Here is a 14,474-nt window from a genome sequence, read left to right as displayed (position 1 = left end):
CTAATGGCGTCCAACAGAGAATTAGATCTTTGATCCACTGACCTTCCCAACCAGATATTCTACAGTAAATCTGAGAGATATGGTTGCATCATAACTGAGGACAACAGGATGATAGAAATTCTTCCTAGTGCATTCCCGCAAGTGCAGGGTCCGCATTTCGGATCATTGAACATCATTTTGCACGGTCAGCTACGTCTTCAGTGCGCAGACCCGTGGCTTGCATATCTTTGTTGATGGAGTCTTGCCATCTTTGTTTTGGACGCCCGTGAAGTTGCTGGCCATTGACTTCTAGTTCGTAGGGAGTTTTGGCAATGGTGGAAGGTGCTGCTCTTAGGACATGTCCATGCCAATGGAGTCCATGCCTTCAACAGGACAATAGAAATGTCGCTTGTAATATCAATGGTGACTTCCAAGGTCTTAACAGAGAGGCCTTTCCCAGTCTATTGACCTGAGGTTCTTCAGATTGGAGTTACTGCCAAGGACTAAACTCAAACCCTGCATGCAAATATTTTGAGGGGGAATCTTATTAAAGTACTGTGCAGGGAAACCTGCCATGAAATGGGAGGGATGCAGTCATTTTGCTTCATTTGTAGCCTGGTACAAAATTCTAGCTGCATTAATTGCATCACAAATCGCATCCTAGCAAAAGCAGTGAAAATCTGACATTGTATGATTTTAGATTATTGATTCAAAGTCGAATTTTTGAATAGTTTGCAGTCATTTCTCTTCATTAAGATAAATCCACCTTGATTCTGAAAAGATTTTTAATATTATTTGTATGCCGCTCATCTTGCCTAGAGGCTAATGGACTGTTTATTTATAATCCCCTCTGCTGGATTTTAAATACTTTTTAAAATGACTCTATGGTTTAATGCAGCATGGTGGTCTTAAGCATTTGTGAACCACGCTTGTGTATAGATATTAGAGTGGAGGGATACAAATGTCAACAAAAATAAGCAGTGGATGCAAAAACCTGTATTTAATTGGCAGGAGCAATTTAACTTTATAGAAGGAATGATGCCTTTTCTCTTGTGTATCTGCAACTAGGAGTATAAACTTTATCTGTAATGCCAGATATACTCTGAGACTATCAAGTAAACAACTGAATGCTAACACTACAGATACTAAAAGTGGCAAGTTTAATCTTGCACAAGAGGCATTGTCGCTTAACATTAGTCTAAACGAAAGAAACCCCAATGCTATCTGTTAAAAATAGCTGCAGCTGATATAAAGCGGTCCACGTTGCAGACACCTTATGATATGGGTGTCAAACTCGCGGCGTCACATTTTTGTCATGTGACATATTGCAACTTTCCCCCCCTTCGCTAAAACAGGGGTGAGCATAGCCAGCGCATGACGCATCTGGCCCGCGGACCGCGAGTTTGACACTCCTGCCTTATGACACCATAGATCTGAAACCCTGAAGGTTTCCAAGTTGTTACCCATTTGTAAATGATAATCAGAGAAATGAAATAATGGTCAATTCTTTTTTTTTTTTGCCTGTTATAGAAGAGCCAACAAAATTCATTGGATGGATTTGAATGTGATACCCAGAGAGAATCCACTCTTTGATATCAAGTGATCTAAATGCACCTTGTTTGGCTAGTTCAGACAATGTTTGTAGTAGAGCCATGGCATCTCCATTCTGCTCTGGCCTTAATGTGCAAATGCAAAGCCTCAGGTGTTCTTCGCTAAATCTCAGTCCAGTCTTTTCACCATATAGGGCCCTTCTAGTCCATAGCCAATCTTCCTGTAGTAATCTCTGGTACCTACACCTGCAAGGAAAAAAACAAAAAGATGTCGTTCAAGAAACAATTTACGGAGAAGAATATGTAAATAGCCAGTCTCACTGGAAGATGCATTGAAACACATTTTCAAATTACCTTTACTAGATCTATTATCAGCAGCAAAGTACGATTCCTTTGAAATAATGTAGCATCTGTATGTCTTCTTCGCTACCACCTGCACATGACACCAACTAAGTTTGCTTCATCCTGCCTCATGTTTCGGTCCTCAGGTTATTCATCCCCACTTCCCACGTTACAGGGGACCCTCTTGTTTTTAGAGCAGCATGTTCTTCCATTGATACCAGAGATGGGAAACCTTGCAGCCCTTGGGCTAATTTCATTCACCTTGAGGGTTAATTTTCAAAAATCTTGCCCAAGCTCAAATTACTGATAAGAGTGACCTGCCCTTTATCTGCTGAGATGTTATGAAGAGGAAAAAGTGGGTACCAGAGGGGCTCCCTCCCCAATGCACTTCTATCACCTTATTCAAGGGAATGTGGTTTTCAAAGGGTTGCAAATCTGTGACTTAAACCAATTCTCCATTTCAGCTGCAGAGCTTTTTACTTATTCCGTGACCATGCTTTCCACACGATTAACTAAAATGTTCATGACCATTCTGTGACATTTGCTACATAATAATATTATTGACAGTCAAGTGATCTTTTTGTTTGCATTTATGATTATTAAACTGAACTAAGGTTTTTTTTTCCCCAGATGCGGAACTATAACCCAGAGCATATGGTTTTCTCCAATGTATCTTGTGTAGACAAAGAGAGCCCATTAGCATATCTCCTATTTTGCTGCTGGAAAATAAAGTTCTTAATCAGTGATTCAGCGAGGAGTTGAAGGTGCCGAACGAAAACAAGGAAACAGACGGGTGCAAGCTATAGATTTTTCTGAAAGGTGGCTGGTCTACATGTTCCATTATTTTGAATAATGCGTGGGCTTTATGAAAATCATATCTCTTTTTTTTACATCAGGTTCTTGCCAATCCAGAATATCAAGTATGAAAAATCTAAATCAACTATACATAAGAGGTAAGATTTATACATTCTGAAAGACATACTTTTTAAAATAAGAAAGATAAACATTGAATCACATCACTTTTGCTTTTTAACTTATGTAGTTATCCTACATATCTACATAAACTGGAACAATGTACAGAATCTCTTTTTTTTTCTACAGGAAAAAAAAAAAGATGGGGTAATAATGCTTTTGGTAGAACAGGAACCAACTCATCAGATACTTGAAATATTATACTGGGGAATATGAAATAAAACACAGGCAATACAGATAAGCTTATTAATACTGAATAACAGAATGACAGAGTTGGAAAGGACTTTGGAGGTCTTCTAGTCCAACCCCCTACTCAAGCAGGAAACCCTACACCATTTCAGACAAAGAGTTGCCAATCTCTTCTTAAAAACCTCTAGTGTTGGAGCACCCACAACTTCTGGACGCAAGTCATTCCACTGATTAATTGTTCTAACTGTTAATAAATTTCTCCTAGGTTGGTGTTCTCCTTGATTAGACTCCATCCGTTGCTTCTTGTCCCATCTTCAGATGCTTTGGAAAATAGGTGACCCTCTCTTCTTTGTGGGAGTCCCTGAGATATTGGAACATTGCTATCATATCATTCCTCGTCCGTCATTAAACTAAACATACCCAATTCCTGCAACCGTTCTTCATATGTTTTAACCTCCAATTCCCTAAATATCTTTGATGCTCTTCTCTGTAGGCTTTGTAGAGTCTCAACATCTTTTTTTATATTGTGGCAACCAAAACTAGATGCAATATTCCAAGTGTGATCTTACCAAGGTATTATAAAGTGTTAGTAACACTTCACATGATCTTAAGCTGCATTGGCTTTTTTGGCAGCTGCAGCACACTGCTAGCTCATTTTTAAGTGATTGTCCACTAGAACTCTAAAATTCCTCTCGCAGTTACTACAATTGAGCCAGGTACCATCTATTCTATATCTATGCATTTGATTTTTCTTGCCTAAATGTAGAACTTTACTTTTTTGCCACTGAATTTCATGTTGTTAAATAGAGCCCAGTGTTCCAATTTGTCAAGATCCTTCTGTATCTTGAGCCTATCTTCTGGAGTGTTGGCTATTCCTGCCAGCTTGGTGTCATCTGCAAATTTGATGAGTTCCCCTTCTATCCCCTTGTCTAAATCTTTGATGAAGATATTGAAGAGTATCTGGTCATTCACAAAACAATTACCAATTCTCAGCATACATTAAAACATGAAATATGCTAGTCCTATATGGAATGCAGAAAGGTATTTCTAGCAGACGATGTATACAAAATACAGGAGGATGGGGAAGTGAGCAAATTCTCTATGTTCTTGGTGACCTTATATTGTCCCATAATATCACTGCCACAAGTGCTTCCTGGAGAAAAGATGGAGTCGGTATTTAGCTCTTTTGCAATTTCTGTTTCCTGGCTCTTGTTCTGTCTGTTACAAGTTTGTGGCTGCTTCTGCTGGTAGTTGGCCCTCATAACTAAATACAGGGTTCCCACCCACAGGCTCTGGAGAGGCAAATGATACAATTTAGGATAGGCTGTCTGTCACTTGTTATACTTTGAAATGATTTTAAATGGGGCTTGCAAGTGGCAATAAACAAAACACTATCATTTTCTCTTCAAGGCTGGTTCTGTAATCAATTATTCTCAGCTATCTCCCCCCCCCTCCCTTTTCAGCTTGTTGAATGAACATTGTTTGAAACAAAGCTGATGTAAATTCTTAGGTCAGAATTAGCAACCTGATGCTTTCTAAATATTTTAGACCATAGCTCCTATAAGCCTCAGCCAACATGACAAGAGCTTTAAGAGCTATATCCCAAAGTGGAGGCAGTATATGATCAGGACAAAACTATTTTTTAAAAAACCAAATGCAGGGGATTGAAATTGTCAAGAAGGCAACTGTGACTACATGACAAAAGCTTTGCCTCTTTATGTGTTTTTCATTCATGATTTACATAAAGGGATGGCTCTGATCACAGTTGACATCTTGATTTTGTTTACCACCACTGCAGAGGCCCTTGAATGCAACTACACTTTATTCAAATGAAATATAGTTAATATATTCCCTTGTAATGAGTAGAAGAAATTACCTTGAGGAGCAGTAGGAAGAGCTGAAAATGGTCAGATAAAAGAAACCTGAGTCTGGGGCAGAATTGTAACCTGAGAAAGCATTCTGAGACAAACCCCTCATGAAGAAAAAGGGAGGGAGGAGGGAAACACGTTCACACTTGCAAAATTCTGTTATTATAACCTTATGTTAAAAGTAGTGTTGGCCTAGATCGGGGTGGGCAAATGTGCCTCTATTACAACCTGTGGACTTCAACTCCCAGAGTTCCTGAGACAGCCAAGCTGTCTCAGGAATTCTGGGAGTTGAAGTCCACAGGTTGTAAAAGAGCCACATTTGCCCACCCCTGGCCTAGATGACTTTGATTTCCTAGTCTGATCAACTGTAGATGAAGATACACATAAGTAGCCACTGCATACATACTTGTGCTTCAGCCTATAAAGAGTTCAGTCATCAGCATCTCATTTATTATACATACATACATACATACATACATGCATGCATGCATGCATGCATGCATTCATACATACATACATATACACACAACTCAAGGAGGCAAACATATCTAGTAATTCTTTTTCCCTCCTATTTTCCCCTATGAGGTGAGTTGGGCTGAGAGAACATGACTGGACCAAGGTCACCAAACTGGTTTCCATGGCTGACTTTCATTTTCCATCCCATGCTATAATGTTAAAATTAGGCAGAGAGACAGTGAGAAACTCCAAGTCACCCACTAAACAATGTGATGAATGAGCCATATGCATCCAAGTTTTTAATTTCCGAAGCACAGCCTGACTGTAGCCTACTGAGAATTATCTTTTGCATATGGATTTAATAATGGACGTATTCATTTATATGGTACTTAAATTCCTCTCTCCTTTATTGTAAATTTTTCTGTTCCTAACCAGAACCATGTTGAGAATTGATTCTGGTTTTTTATTTTGAGGATTAGTTCTAATTAAGGATAGGAAAATTTTCTCTCACTTTTAGAACCAGCAAAGGCACATATGTAATCAATAAAAGATATGGTTCAGTTCCTAACCTTAAAACAAGGCAACCAAATGCTGCTTAAAAGTGAGTTGTCCTATCCTGCCACCAACCTCTGCTGATGAGCACTGGTCATAAGCAAAGTATGATGAGGGAAAGCTATAGAAGCATCCAACCTTCAAAAACACAATCACAACAAAATCAATCTCTGATTCAAATCAAGCCCTAATAATTATTGAAATATAAGTTTTGGCTGGAAAGCTGCCCGCCCATGTTTGAACCTGGGCGCCACGTGATGGGGTGAGCTCCTGTCCTTGCCCCAGCTCCTGCTAACCTAGCAGCTCGAAAGCATGCAAATGTGAGTAGATAAATAGGTACCACTTTGATGGGAAGGTAACAGCGCTCGGTGGCGTCATGCTGGTCACATGACTGTGGAAATGTCTTCGGACAGCACTGGCTCAATGGCCTTGAAATGAAGATGAGCACCATCCCCTACAATCAGCAATGAGTGGAGTAAAATCCGCAGGGATTCCTTTACCTTTTTGGGTTTTTTTAATAAAAATAATTGCAGCCGTAAGTTATAGATAAAGATATAATTGTGTGCCAATTTTTAAAATTATTTTTGTTTCTTTTGTAAGCACTGACTCCCACAGTGGGGGTTTTTTGGGAGGGGGAATACAGCTGGGGATGAGGCCGAGCTGAAGTGCCATTAATGAAATATTGCCATCTCTGCAGGAGCTCAATGAGATATAATCACTCCATCTGGAAGGTCTGTGACAGTTCTAAGTCTGGTTTTAATCGCATAAAGAAAAAAAACTACAGTCCAAAGGAGCTAGAATCCACAAGGGTGGAATTGACAGATTTATCTACCACCAAATATTATTGTCAGAACATTAATCACTAGGTTCAGTCAAAATAAAGTAGAACATTCAAAGACAATTTATTATTTCAAAATCTATACCATGACATTTCTGTCATTAGCTCCTCCTGGTGTCATATTGAGCTCATGTGAATCTTTCTGCCTCAGAAAAAACCTTTCTCAAGATTGTAGTAAATCTCAGTATCTTCTCTGGCTTTACAAACTTCACCTCTGGCATCTGATATATAAACTGTAAATCAGCTTTCACTCCTTTTGTATCTGTGATGGCGAACCTATGACACGCATGCCAGAGGTGGCACAGAGAGACCTCTCTGCTGGCATGCGCCCCGTCGCCCCAGGTCAGATCTCCCTGGCGTTTCTTTAGCAAGCTTCTGTTGCCCTACAAACCATGAAACAGAAGCTCACAAAAGAAAAAGATCTTACCTCTTGCTGCGCTGCAAGTTTTGGGATGCCCTGCCTCCCGCCGGCCAGCTGGTCTTTGGGTCTCTGTTGCGCATGTGTGCATGTCCAGCATTCACATGCACATGTCCATGCATGCCAGCGGTGGGTTCTACTTACCTTTACTACCAGTTCACAATGGGGCCGCATGCGCAGAAGCATTTTGATGACATCAGGGTCAGTGGGTGGAGCCTCCCACCGGTTTTACTACCGGTTCTATAGAACCGGTGCAAACCGGGGGCAACCCACCACGGATGCATGTGCATGTCTGCGCATTTGCATGTTCGTGCATGCCCATGCATGCACATTTGCGTGTACGCGCACACCCATCAGTTTGGGCATGCGTACACGCAGTTTGGGCACTCGGTGTCTAAAAGGTTCGCCATCGCTGTTTTATATGAAAAGCAAAACTTGAATTGCCTATGGAATACTGCACAAATCTCAAGGAATGGTTTTTCAACAAGATTTTGGAAATGCAGGGCTCTGGGCTGCCTGAACTGGGCAGTACTGTATGCAATAAACTCCCTGGTGAATGGAGAATTAATGGAGCCCATATCTCAATAGTCAATCACCAGGTCTGCATAGAGAAAGTCTTAAACAACCGCTGACCTCATCAATATAAAAAGGATCAGATGAATATGAAGAGTCCTGCTGAGTCAAACTAAAAGTTCACCTAATACAGTATTTTCTTACTCAACTGGCCAATCGGTAGCACTGGGAAATCCCAAAAAGGACAGCAGCATCTCCAACCCACAATTACTCATGACCAATACACAAACAAGAAGTGATTATAAAAACTATACATACATCCAGTATGACTAGTATCTGTGAAAGACTTATTATTCATAAGTTTTCCTCATCATTCAAAGTTGCAGCATTTTCTTAATGACTTCCTTAAGTTGACTATGTGTTTTAAGTCCGTAGAGATTCTCAGTCATCCAGGTCATGGTTATTCCAAAGGTGCTTTTTTTTTTCAGGAGGCGACTGGACAGTCTTGGTTTTTCTTTTGAATTCAAAAGAAAACGAATTCAAAAGAATGTGCCATGCAAATTGCTTAGTTTAATCTGTCCTGATTCCCATCCTTGCTTACTTTTAATGCCTTCAAAACAAGCAAATAAAAGTATTTTTCTTACTGCTGAGCTGGTGAAAAACCATTGCAATCTAAGCCAACGATTTTGTGCCAGATGGAGAAACAACAGGCAGTTTCCCAAACAGAACCTATAGCCATGATGGCGAACCGATGGCACACGTGCCAGAGGTGGCATGCAGCGCCCTCTCTGATGGCATGCGAGCCGTCGGCCCAGTTCAGCTCTGTTGCGCATGTGCACATGCCTCCCGCCAGCCAGCTGGTCTTCAGGTCTCTGTTTCAGGTCTCTGCTGCACATGCAGGGGGGTGCATGTGGGGGCTTGTGCACGCATGCGCATGCGGCAGAGTGTGTGCAGGGGGGATGCAGGTGCACATGCATGCGGGGGGATGCAGGTGCATGCACGGCGGGTGGGGCACATGTGAGGGGGTCATGCATGAGGGTGAGGTGCACGTGGGGGGGTTGCATGTGCAGGGGCGGGTGTGTGTGGGGGCCTTCACACGCATTTGCTGGGGGCCCCTGCGGGAGCCCCTGGGGGGGGGCGCGTGTGCGCAGGGGCAGGGCACATGTGGGGGTTGCATGTGCATGCATAGGGGGCAGGATGTGGGGGGGTCCGTACGCGCATGGGGCAGGGCGTGTGCAGGGGTCTGCGCATGCATGCTGGTCATGCGTGCATGCACGGGGGGAGTGGTGCATGCACAGTGGATGCAAATTTTGCATTTTGGGAATTTGGGCACACGCGCGCTTTCTGGGCACTCAGTCCGGAAAAGGTTAGCTATCTCTAACCTATAGGAAGGTGTAACGGGGATTCAAAAACAGACCTCACAGGAGAATTTAATATAGAGAGGCTGCTGATTTCCTAATGCAGCTTTATTATCAGTTCATTCAGCCTATCAAATAATCCCAATTTACACCTATGGAATAAAAATGGAGGAAAATGTTTTCATGATTGCAATGAAGCCGTGTGTCTTTCTTTCAGAGCAGACTGCTATGGATGAATGTTCCCCTAGCTTTTTTTTTTTTTTTAAGGATTTTCCAAACTCATTGAGTGAGGAAGAGAACTGAGCCCTCTGTCCTGCCAAAGGCCACTTTTGTCTTTTGCCTTTTGAAGGCTACTATGAAGGGTCGGCCAGCTTGGATGTCATCAGTTCCCAGAAATGCCCCTCCTCTCCTCTACAGGCACTTCAGCAGCCGTGTGCGCTCAGGCATGCAACATTTCTGGCCTGTGTCCATGTTAATTTTCTACTTGATGGCACACAAATCGAAATCTGGTCTGGAGGAAAGCTGATCAACTCACTACATGGTAATTAATTCACAGCAAAGACAGGCAGTTCTGCAAGGTGTCACTGCGCCCACCCCCCCTACCATCCTGCAGCAGAGATAAGATGTCATCATAACGTAAGAGATGTACATTTTGGGTATTCTTGCCTACCTCCAAATTTACACACACAATAAAAACGCAAAGGGAGCTGGCCTTGAGTTTCCTACAAGGGCATGAAGGTGTTTACGAACTGGAATCTGAATCTCAGAGCCCCCACAAGAGGAAGAATACCTACATTTCTTTTCAATGGTGAAGGGGGAGCAGGCAGGAGAACGCTGCCTGATAACTGGGAAACTGGGTTGGCCATTTTTTACTATGTAGTTCCATATATGCGTGCTCTGAAGGCTGGATAAATACCATGAAGAATGTTATCTTTAATCTTTTCAAGAAGACAGAGGTTTGGTGAAAGTGGAATTGGGAGATAAATTAGGTGAGCAAGGAGACAAGAAAAAATGAGATTGTTCCTACAAAGCTCCCCCAACTTACCCAAGTTCACTTGCTGGAGGGAATCTGTTTCCAGATAAAAAAGTCAATAAAAACAGTTTAAGATTCTGGAAATAGACTCTAAACTCTCAGAGATTATTTAGCTATCTGTGAAACAAATAGAAAACTGCTCTCCGAAAAGAAAAAGTATGTGTAATCACCACAAACTTGTTTTTTCTAGTTTATGCAACATTTCTGAAGCATTCCGTACAGCTAAAAGAAAGGATTTTTAAAAATTATTTAAGTGGCACTTCACATCTTGATTTCCTACAAAAAGTCAGAAACTGCCATTTTAGACACATAAACATTTGGAAACAGAAATTAAGATTGTGGATCAAAGCAATGAGGAGCTCCAATGGGGCTACCCCCAAAGGTCAGAACCAAAGCAATTCCTCCTGCCATGCTGGTACATTACTCAATCTTGGAAGATCAAGCAACACTTTCCCGATAAGTAAGTTGTTCCACTTATGTTTGGCTCTTGGAGACAATTGTTGAGGAAGGAGAAGGCAAATGGGATAGAGTGGGGAAGAACAGCTTTTTGGTTGCTAAGGACATATAGCCCACCTTTTCAAATGAGAACAATGGAGGACTGATTGGCCAAACATGAAAGAATTGAACAAGCACCTAGAATGTAAAATTGAAAAAAAAATCTTTAGAAAATTGAGTCAGGGCTGCTCGGTAAGCAGCCTACTGCCCCAACAGCTTTCCCCTGTTCCTTCCACCATTACAGTCTACAAATGGTTTGGCTGCTGCTCAGGATGCTGATTAATGGTCCAAGACCTAGCTTGTATATGTGTGTATGCAATGTATGAGAGAAAGTTGTTTGTATATTCTGGAAGAACAGCACTAGCAGCTTTTGCCAACCAGATGCTCTCCCGATAGGCTGGCACAGGGGTGAAATGCTCCCAGTTCAAACCGGATTGCCTGATCCGGTAGCGATGGCGGGTGGTGGTTCGGAGAACCAGTAGCAAAAATCCCTGCGCCACCCCCCCGCCCAGCTGAGCCGCGCAATCATCAGAGGCTGTTTTTTTTACTTTTAAAAGCATTTTTTCTACAACCTCTTCGGCCAAAAAAATGCTTTTAAAAGTAAAAAAAACAAAAAGCCTCTGATGATCGCGCAGCTCAGCTGGGATCGTCAGAGGCTTTTCAAAGCATTTTCTTCTGCAACCTCTTCAGCCGAAGAGGCTGTAGAAAAAAAAAATGCCTATAAAAGCCTCTGGCGATCCCAGCTGAGTTGCCTAATCGTCAGAGGCTTCTAAAAACATTTTTTTTCTGCAACCTCTTCAGCTGAAGAGGTTGTAGGGGAAAAAATGCCTTTAAAAGCCTCTGGCGATCCCAGAAGACTTGCCTGATCATCAGAGGCTTCTAAAAGCATTTTTTCTGCAACCTCTTAAGGTTGTAGAAAAAATTCTTTTAAAAGTAAAAAAAAAAAAGTTGGCCACACCCACTCAGTCACATTACTCCCCTAAGCCACACCCACAAAACTGGTAGTAATAAATTTTAGGTTTTACCCCTGGGCTGGCAACACAATTTTAAGGCTTTCCAGTCAAACATACTAGCCAACCTGGTTGAAGAATCTATGAACTATGCTCATAGCATAACTGGACAGCACCCAGAAAGGTTGCTCTATAAACAAAACCATGAATTGACACAACTGAACCACCTTTAAGCCTTTAAGCCAGTGCCCTTCAGATGTAGTCTAGCATCATGTCTCCCAAAGGGAACAACTAAAAGTCTTGGAAAGTTTACAAAGGAACTCCCAAAATGCTTCTCCTGTTGATGTTCCCAAGAAGCTGTCCTTTGTTTTCTCAGAATATAAAGGTTTCACCACATCATCCCAGACAGAGGACATGGGGCCTTAGTCTCCCTCACTTCAAACTTTCTCACAGAGCTGTCCTTGTGAGGATAAAGCTAGGGGAGACCATCTATATGCCACCTTCACATCTCAGAAAAATATAGGATATAAAGGTAATAAATTAAGGCTTTCTTCTCTGAACGTGACTATTTTCTTTTCAAAGATATCCAAGTTAATCATATCCTTTGCATCTATCAGCAGAAAGTTACAATTACTAGCTGTGCAAAGAAAGGATTCTGTCCTGAATATTCTGCCAATCACTTCAATGGATGGACCCAAAGTTCTATAACCGTTATGTTATATATGGCTCCTATATAACATAACGGTTATAGAACTAGGAGCCATCGTGGTGACGCAATGGTTAGAATGAAGTATTGCAGGCTGATTCTGCCTGCAACCAGGAGTTTGATCCTGACCGGATTGAGGTTGACTTGACTTTCCATCCTTTTAAGGTTGGTAAAATGAGGACCCAGATTGTTGGGCGCAATATGCTGACATTTGAAAACTGAGCAGAGATTGCTGTAAAGCATTATGGAGCAAAATATAAGTTTAAAGGCTGTTGCTACTGCTATTATATTGCTATATGATAGGATGAAAAAGCCTTTTCTCCAACCGTTATAAAGCTCCATATTTCAGATGTCTTATAAAATCTCATTTAGCTTCCATTACCCATTAACTCCCCTAATATTTTTAATCAGCTGCCTTTTTAATGATTACTGCTAACTGCTTTAGAATTGGTGATGATGAGAAGGGATATATACTATAAATACTTTTAATAAATAAATAAATAAATGTTGAGAAGGCTGGAATATCATTTTAGCTTTTTTGGAGGTATCTCCAGCTTTAAAGATAGCAGCTACTGAAACTGCATGAAGATGGAACCACCGTCAGGGAATTTTGGCTGTATCTGTGAAAAGCCCAGTTCATATGCTGTCAGATTCCACATGATGGCAGAATCAATGTGATATAGCGGTTAAGGTGTTGGTTGCACAGTTGCAACTGTGTATTATTTTATTACCTGCTGCTTGTTATTATTAACATTCCATTAAAATGTAAGTTTGTATCAAGAGTTTTGAGATTCTTTGAATGTAATGTTCTAGCCCAATGATGGCTAACCTTTTTGCCATCATGTGCCAAAAGCAGGGGGAGTGCAGGGTGGTCGCCCACGTGCGTGCCCACACCCATAATTCAATGTGCCCTGCGCATGTGCACACAGCCTCCCCCCCCGCTTTTAACACGCGATGGCCCGGTGGGCCTGGTAGGCCCTTTTTTCACCATCCCCAGGCTCCAGAAGTTTTCTAGGAGCCTGGGGAGGGAAAAATGGCCTTCCCCACCCCCTTGGAGACCGGACACAGCCTATTTCCCAACTTCCGGTGGGACCAGAAGGCCCAAAAATCAGCTGGCCAGCGCACACATGCCTGCTGGAGCTGAGTTACGGCAATGCTTGCGTGCCCACTGATATGGCTCTGTGTGCCACTTGTGGCACCCGTGCCATAGGTTCGCCATCCCGGTTCTAGCCTCATAAAACAGGTTAGTTTTTCTTTTCCAAATGAAACAGTACAGCCTAAATACTCTCTTGTCCCCATCAACCACGCAGTATCTTCTAAACACCAATCTTTAGAAGTAGCATCTGTGGACTCATTAAACAAAAGCTGCTCTAAGAAAACAATAGCTCTAATTGCTGGCAAATAAATTCAGCCTTTGTGAAGTTGACATGCAGGCGTGAAACCATTGCAGGTTACCATTGCCTGTGGCCAATTAATTTAGGGTAAATAAAAAAGGAAAGTAGCCTTCTTAAATGCCAGCATCTAAATGTGGGGAACAGCAAACCCAACGACAACATCCTTCGGTACCACCATTTGTATAAAAGGCTAGTCAACAGTGGGCCGAGAAAGTTGCATTTTAGGTCCACAGCCAGCCAAAAGATATAAACATGGATGGGAATCAAAACACAGTGACTTGTTCAATTTAATCTAAGCACACATTTTTCTTAGCACAGACTACTAAAAACCCAAACTGCAGCTGCGTGGCAGGTGGCACAGACAGCAGCAAGATTTTCATCAGTGACTGCCAGAAGCTTCCACTGGAGCGCCTGTTCTTAACTATCTTCTGATTTGATTCATTTCAAGCTCTGTTAGTGTAGTGACAGGGTTATAATGTACTCAGTTCCTCCTTCATGCCAGGATTCCTTAAGATCTTGTCTGTTCATGTTTCTCTCTCTCCTTCACCATCCCGATGATCTTGCCTGAGAGGACTGAGGAAATTTCAGAGAGGTTTCTTGCCATCACCAGTATTAAGCGGTTTGGGTGGGTGTGTTCTGGAATAGGAAGGGGGTTTAAGATGGACATTGTTCAGGGCCTTATCTTGCGTTATTTTAAAATGGGCTTATGGTCCAGTGGAGAAAACAATGGGAAGGTGAGCTTGATGTTGGATTGGGATAGAAGAATTGCTTAGGCAAGAGAGAGACAAAGGAGGAGAAGGAAGTCATTTACTAGCTCAAAATGTTCTGTCTCCTCTCCCTGCCTTCTCTCAGAGTAGGGCA

At 42.0% G+C, this 14,474-nt stretch overlaps 1 protein-coding gene across 1 annotated transcript in view; it reads right to left on the bottom strand.

The window, feature by feature from the left end:
* Nucleotides 1-787: 787 nt before the first annotated feature.
* ELP3 (elongator acetyltransferase complex subunit 3) overlaps nt 788-14,474 on the bottom strand; it is a 104,161-nt gene continuing 90,474 nt past the window's right edge. Inside the window, exon 15 of the mRNA XM_070947157.1 lies at nt 788-1,775. Within this exon, the coding sequence (XP_070803258.1) occupies nt 1,699-1,775 (77 nt within the window). The 3' untranslated portion in view covers nt 788-1,698. The remainder of the gene's footprint in view (nt 1,776-14,474) is intronic.

This window comes from Pituophis catenifer, unplaced genomic scaffold (genome assembly GCF_029215685.1).
Source record: "Pituophis catenifer annectens isolate HBS135680 unplaced genomic scaffold, rPitCat1.0.hap2 SCAF_1, whole genome shotgun sequence".
Lineage (NCBI taxonomy): Eukaryota > Metazoa > Chordata > Lepidosauria > Squamata > Colubridae > Pituophis > Pituophis catenifer.
This window is presented reverse-complemented; position numbering and strand designations above follow the sequence as displayed.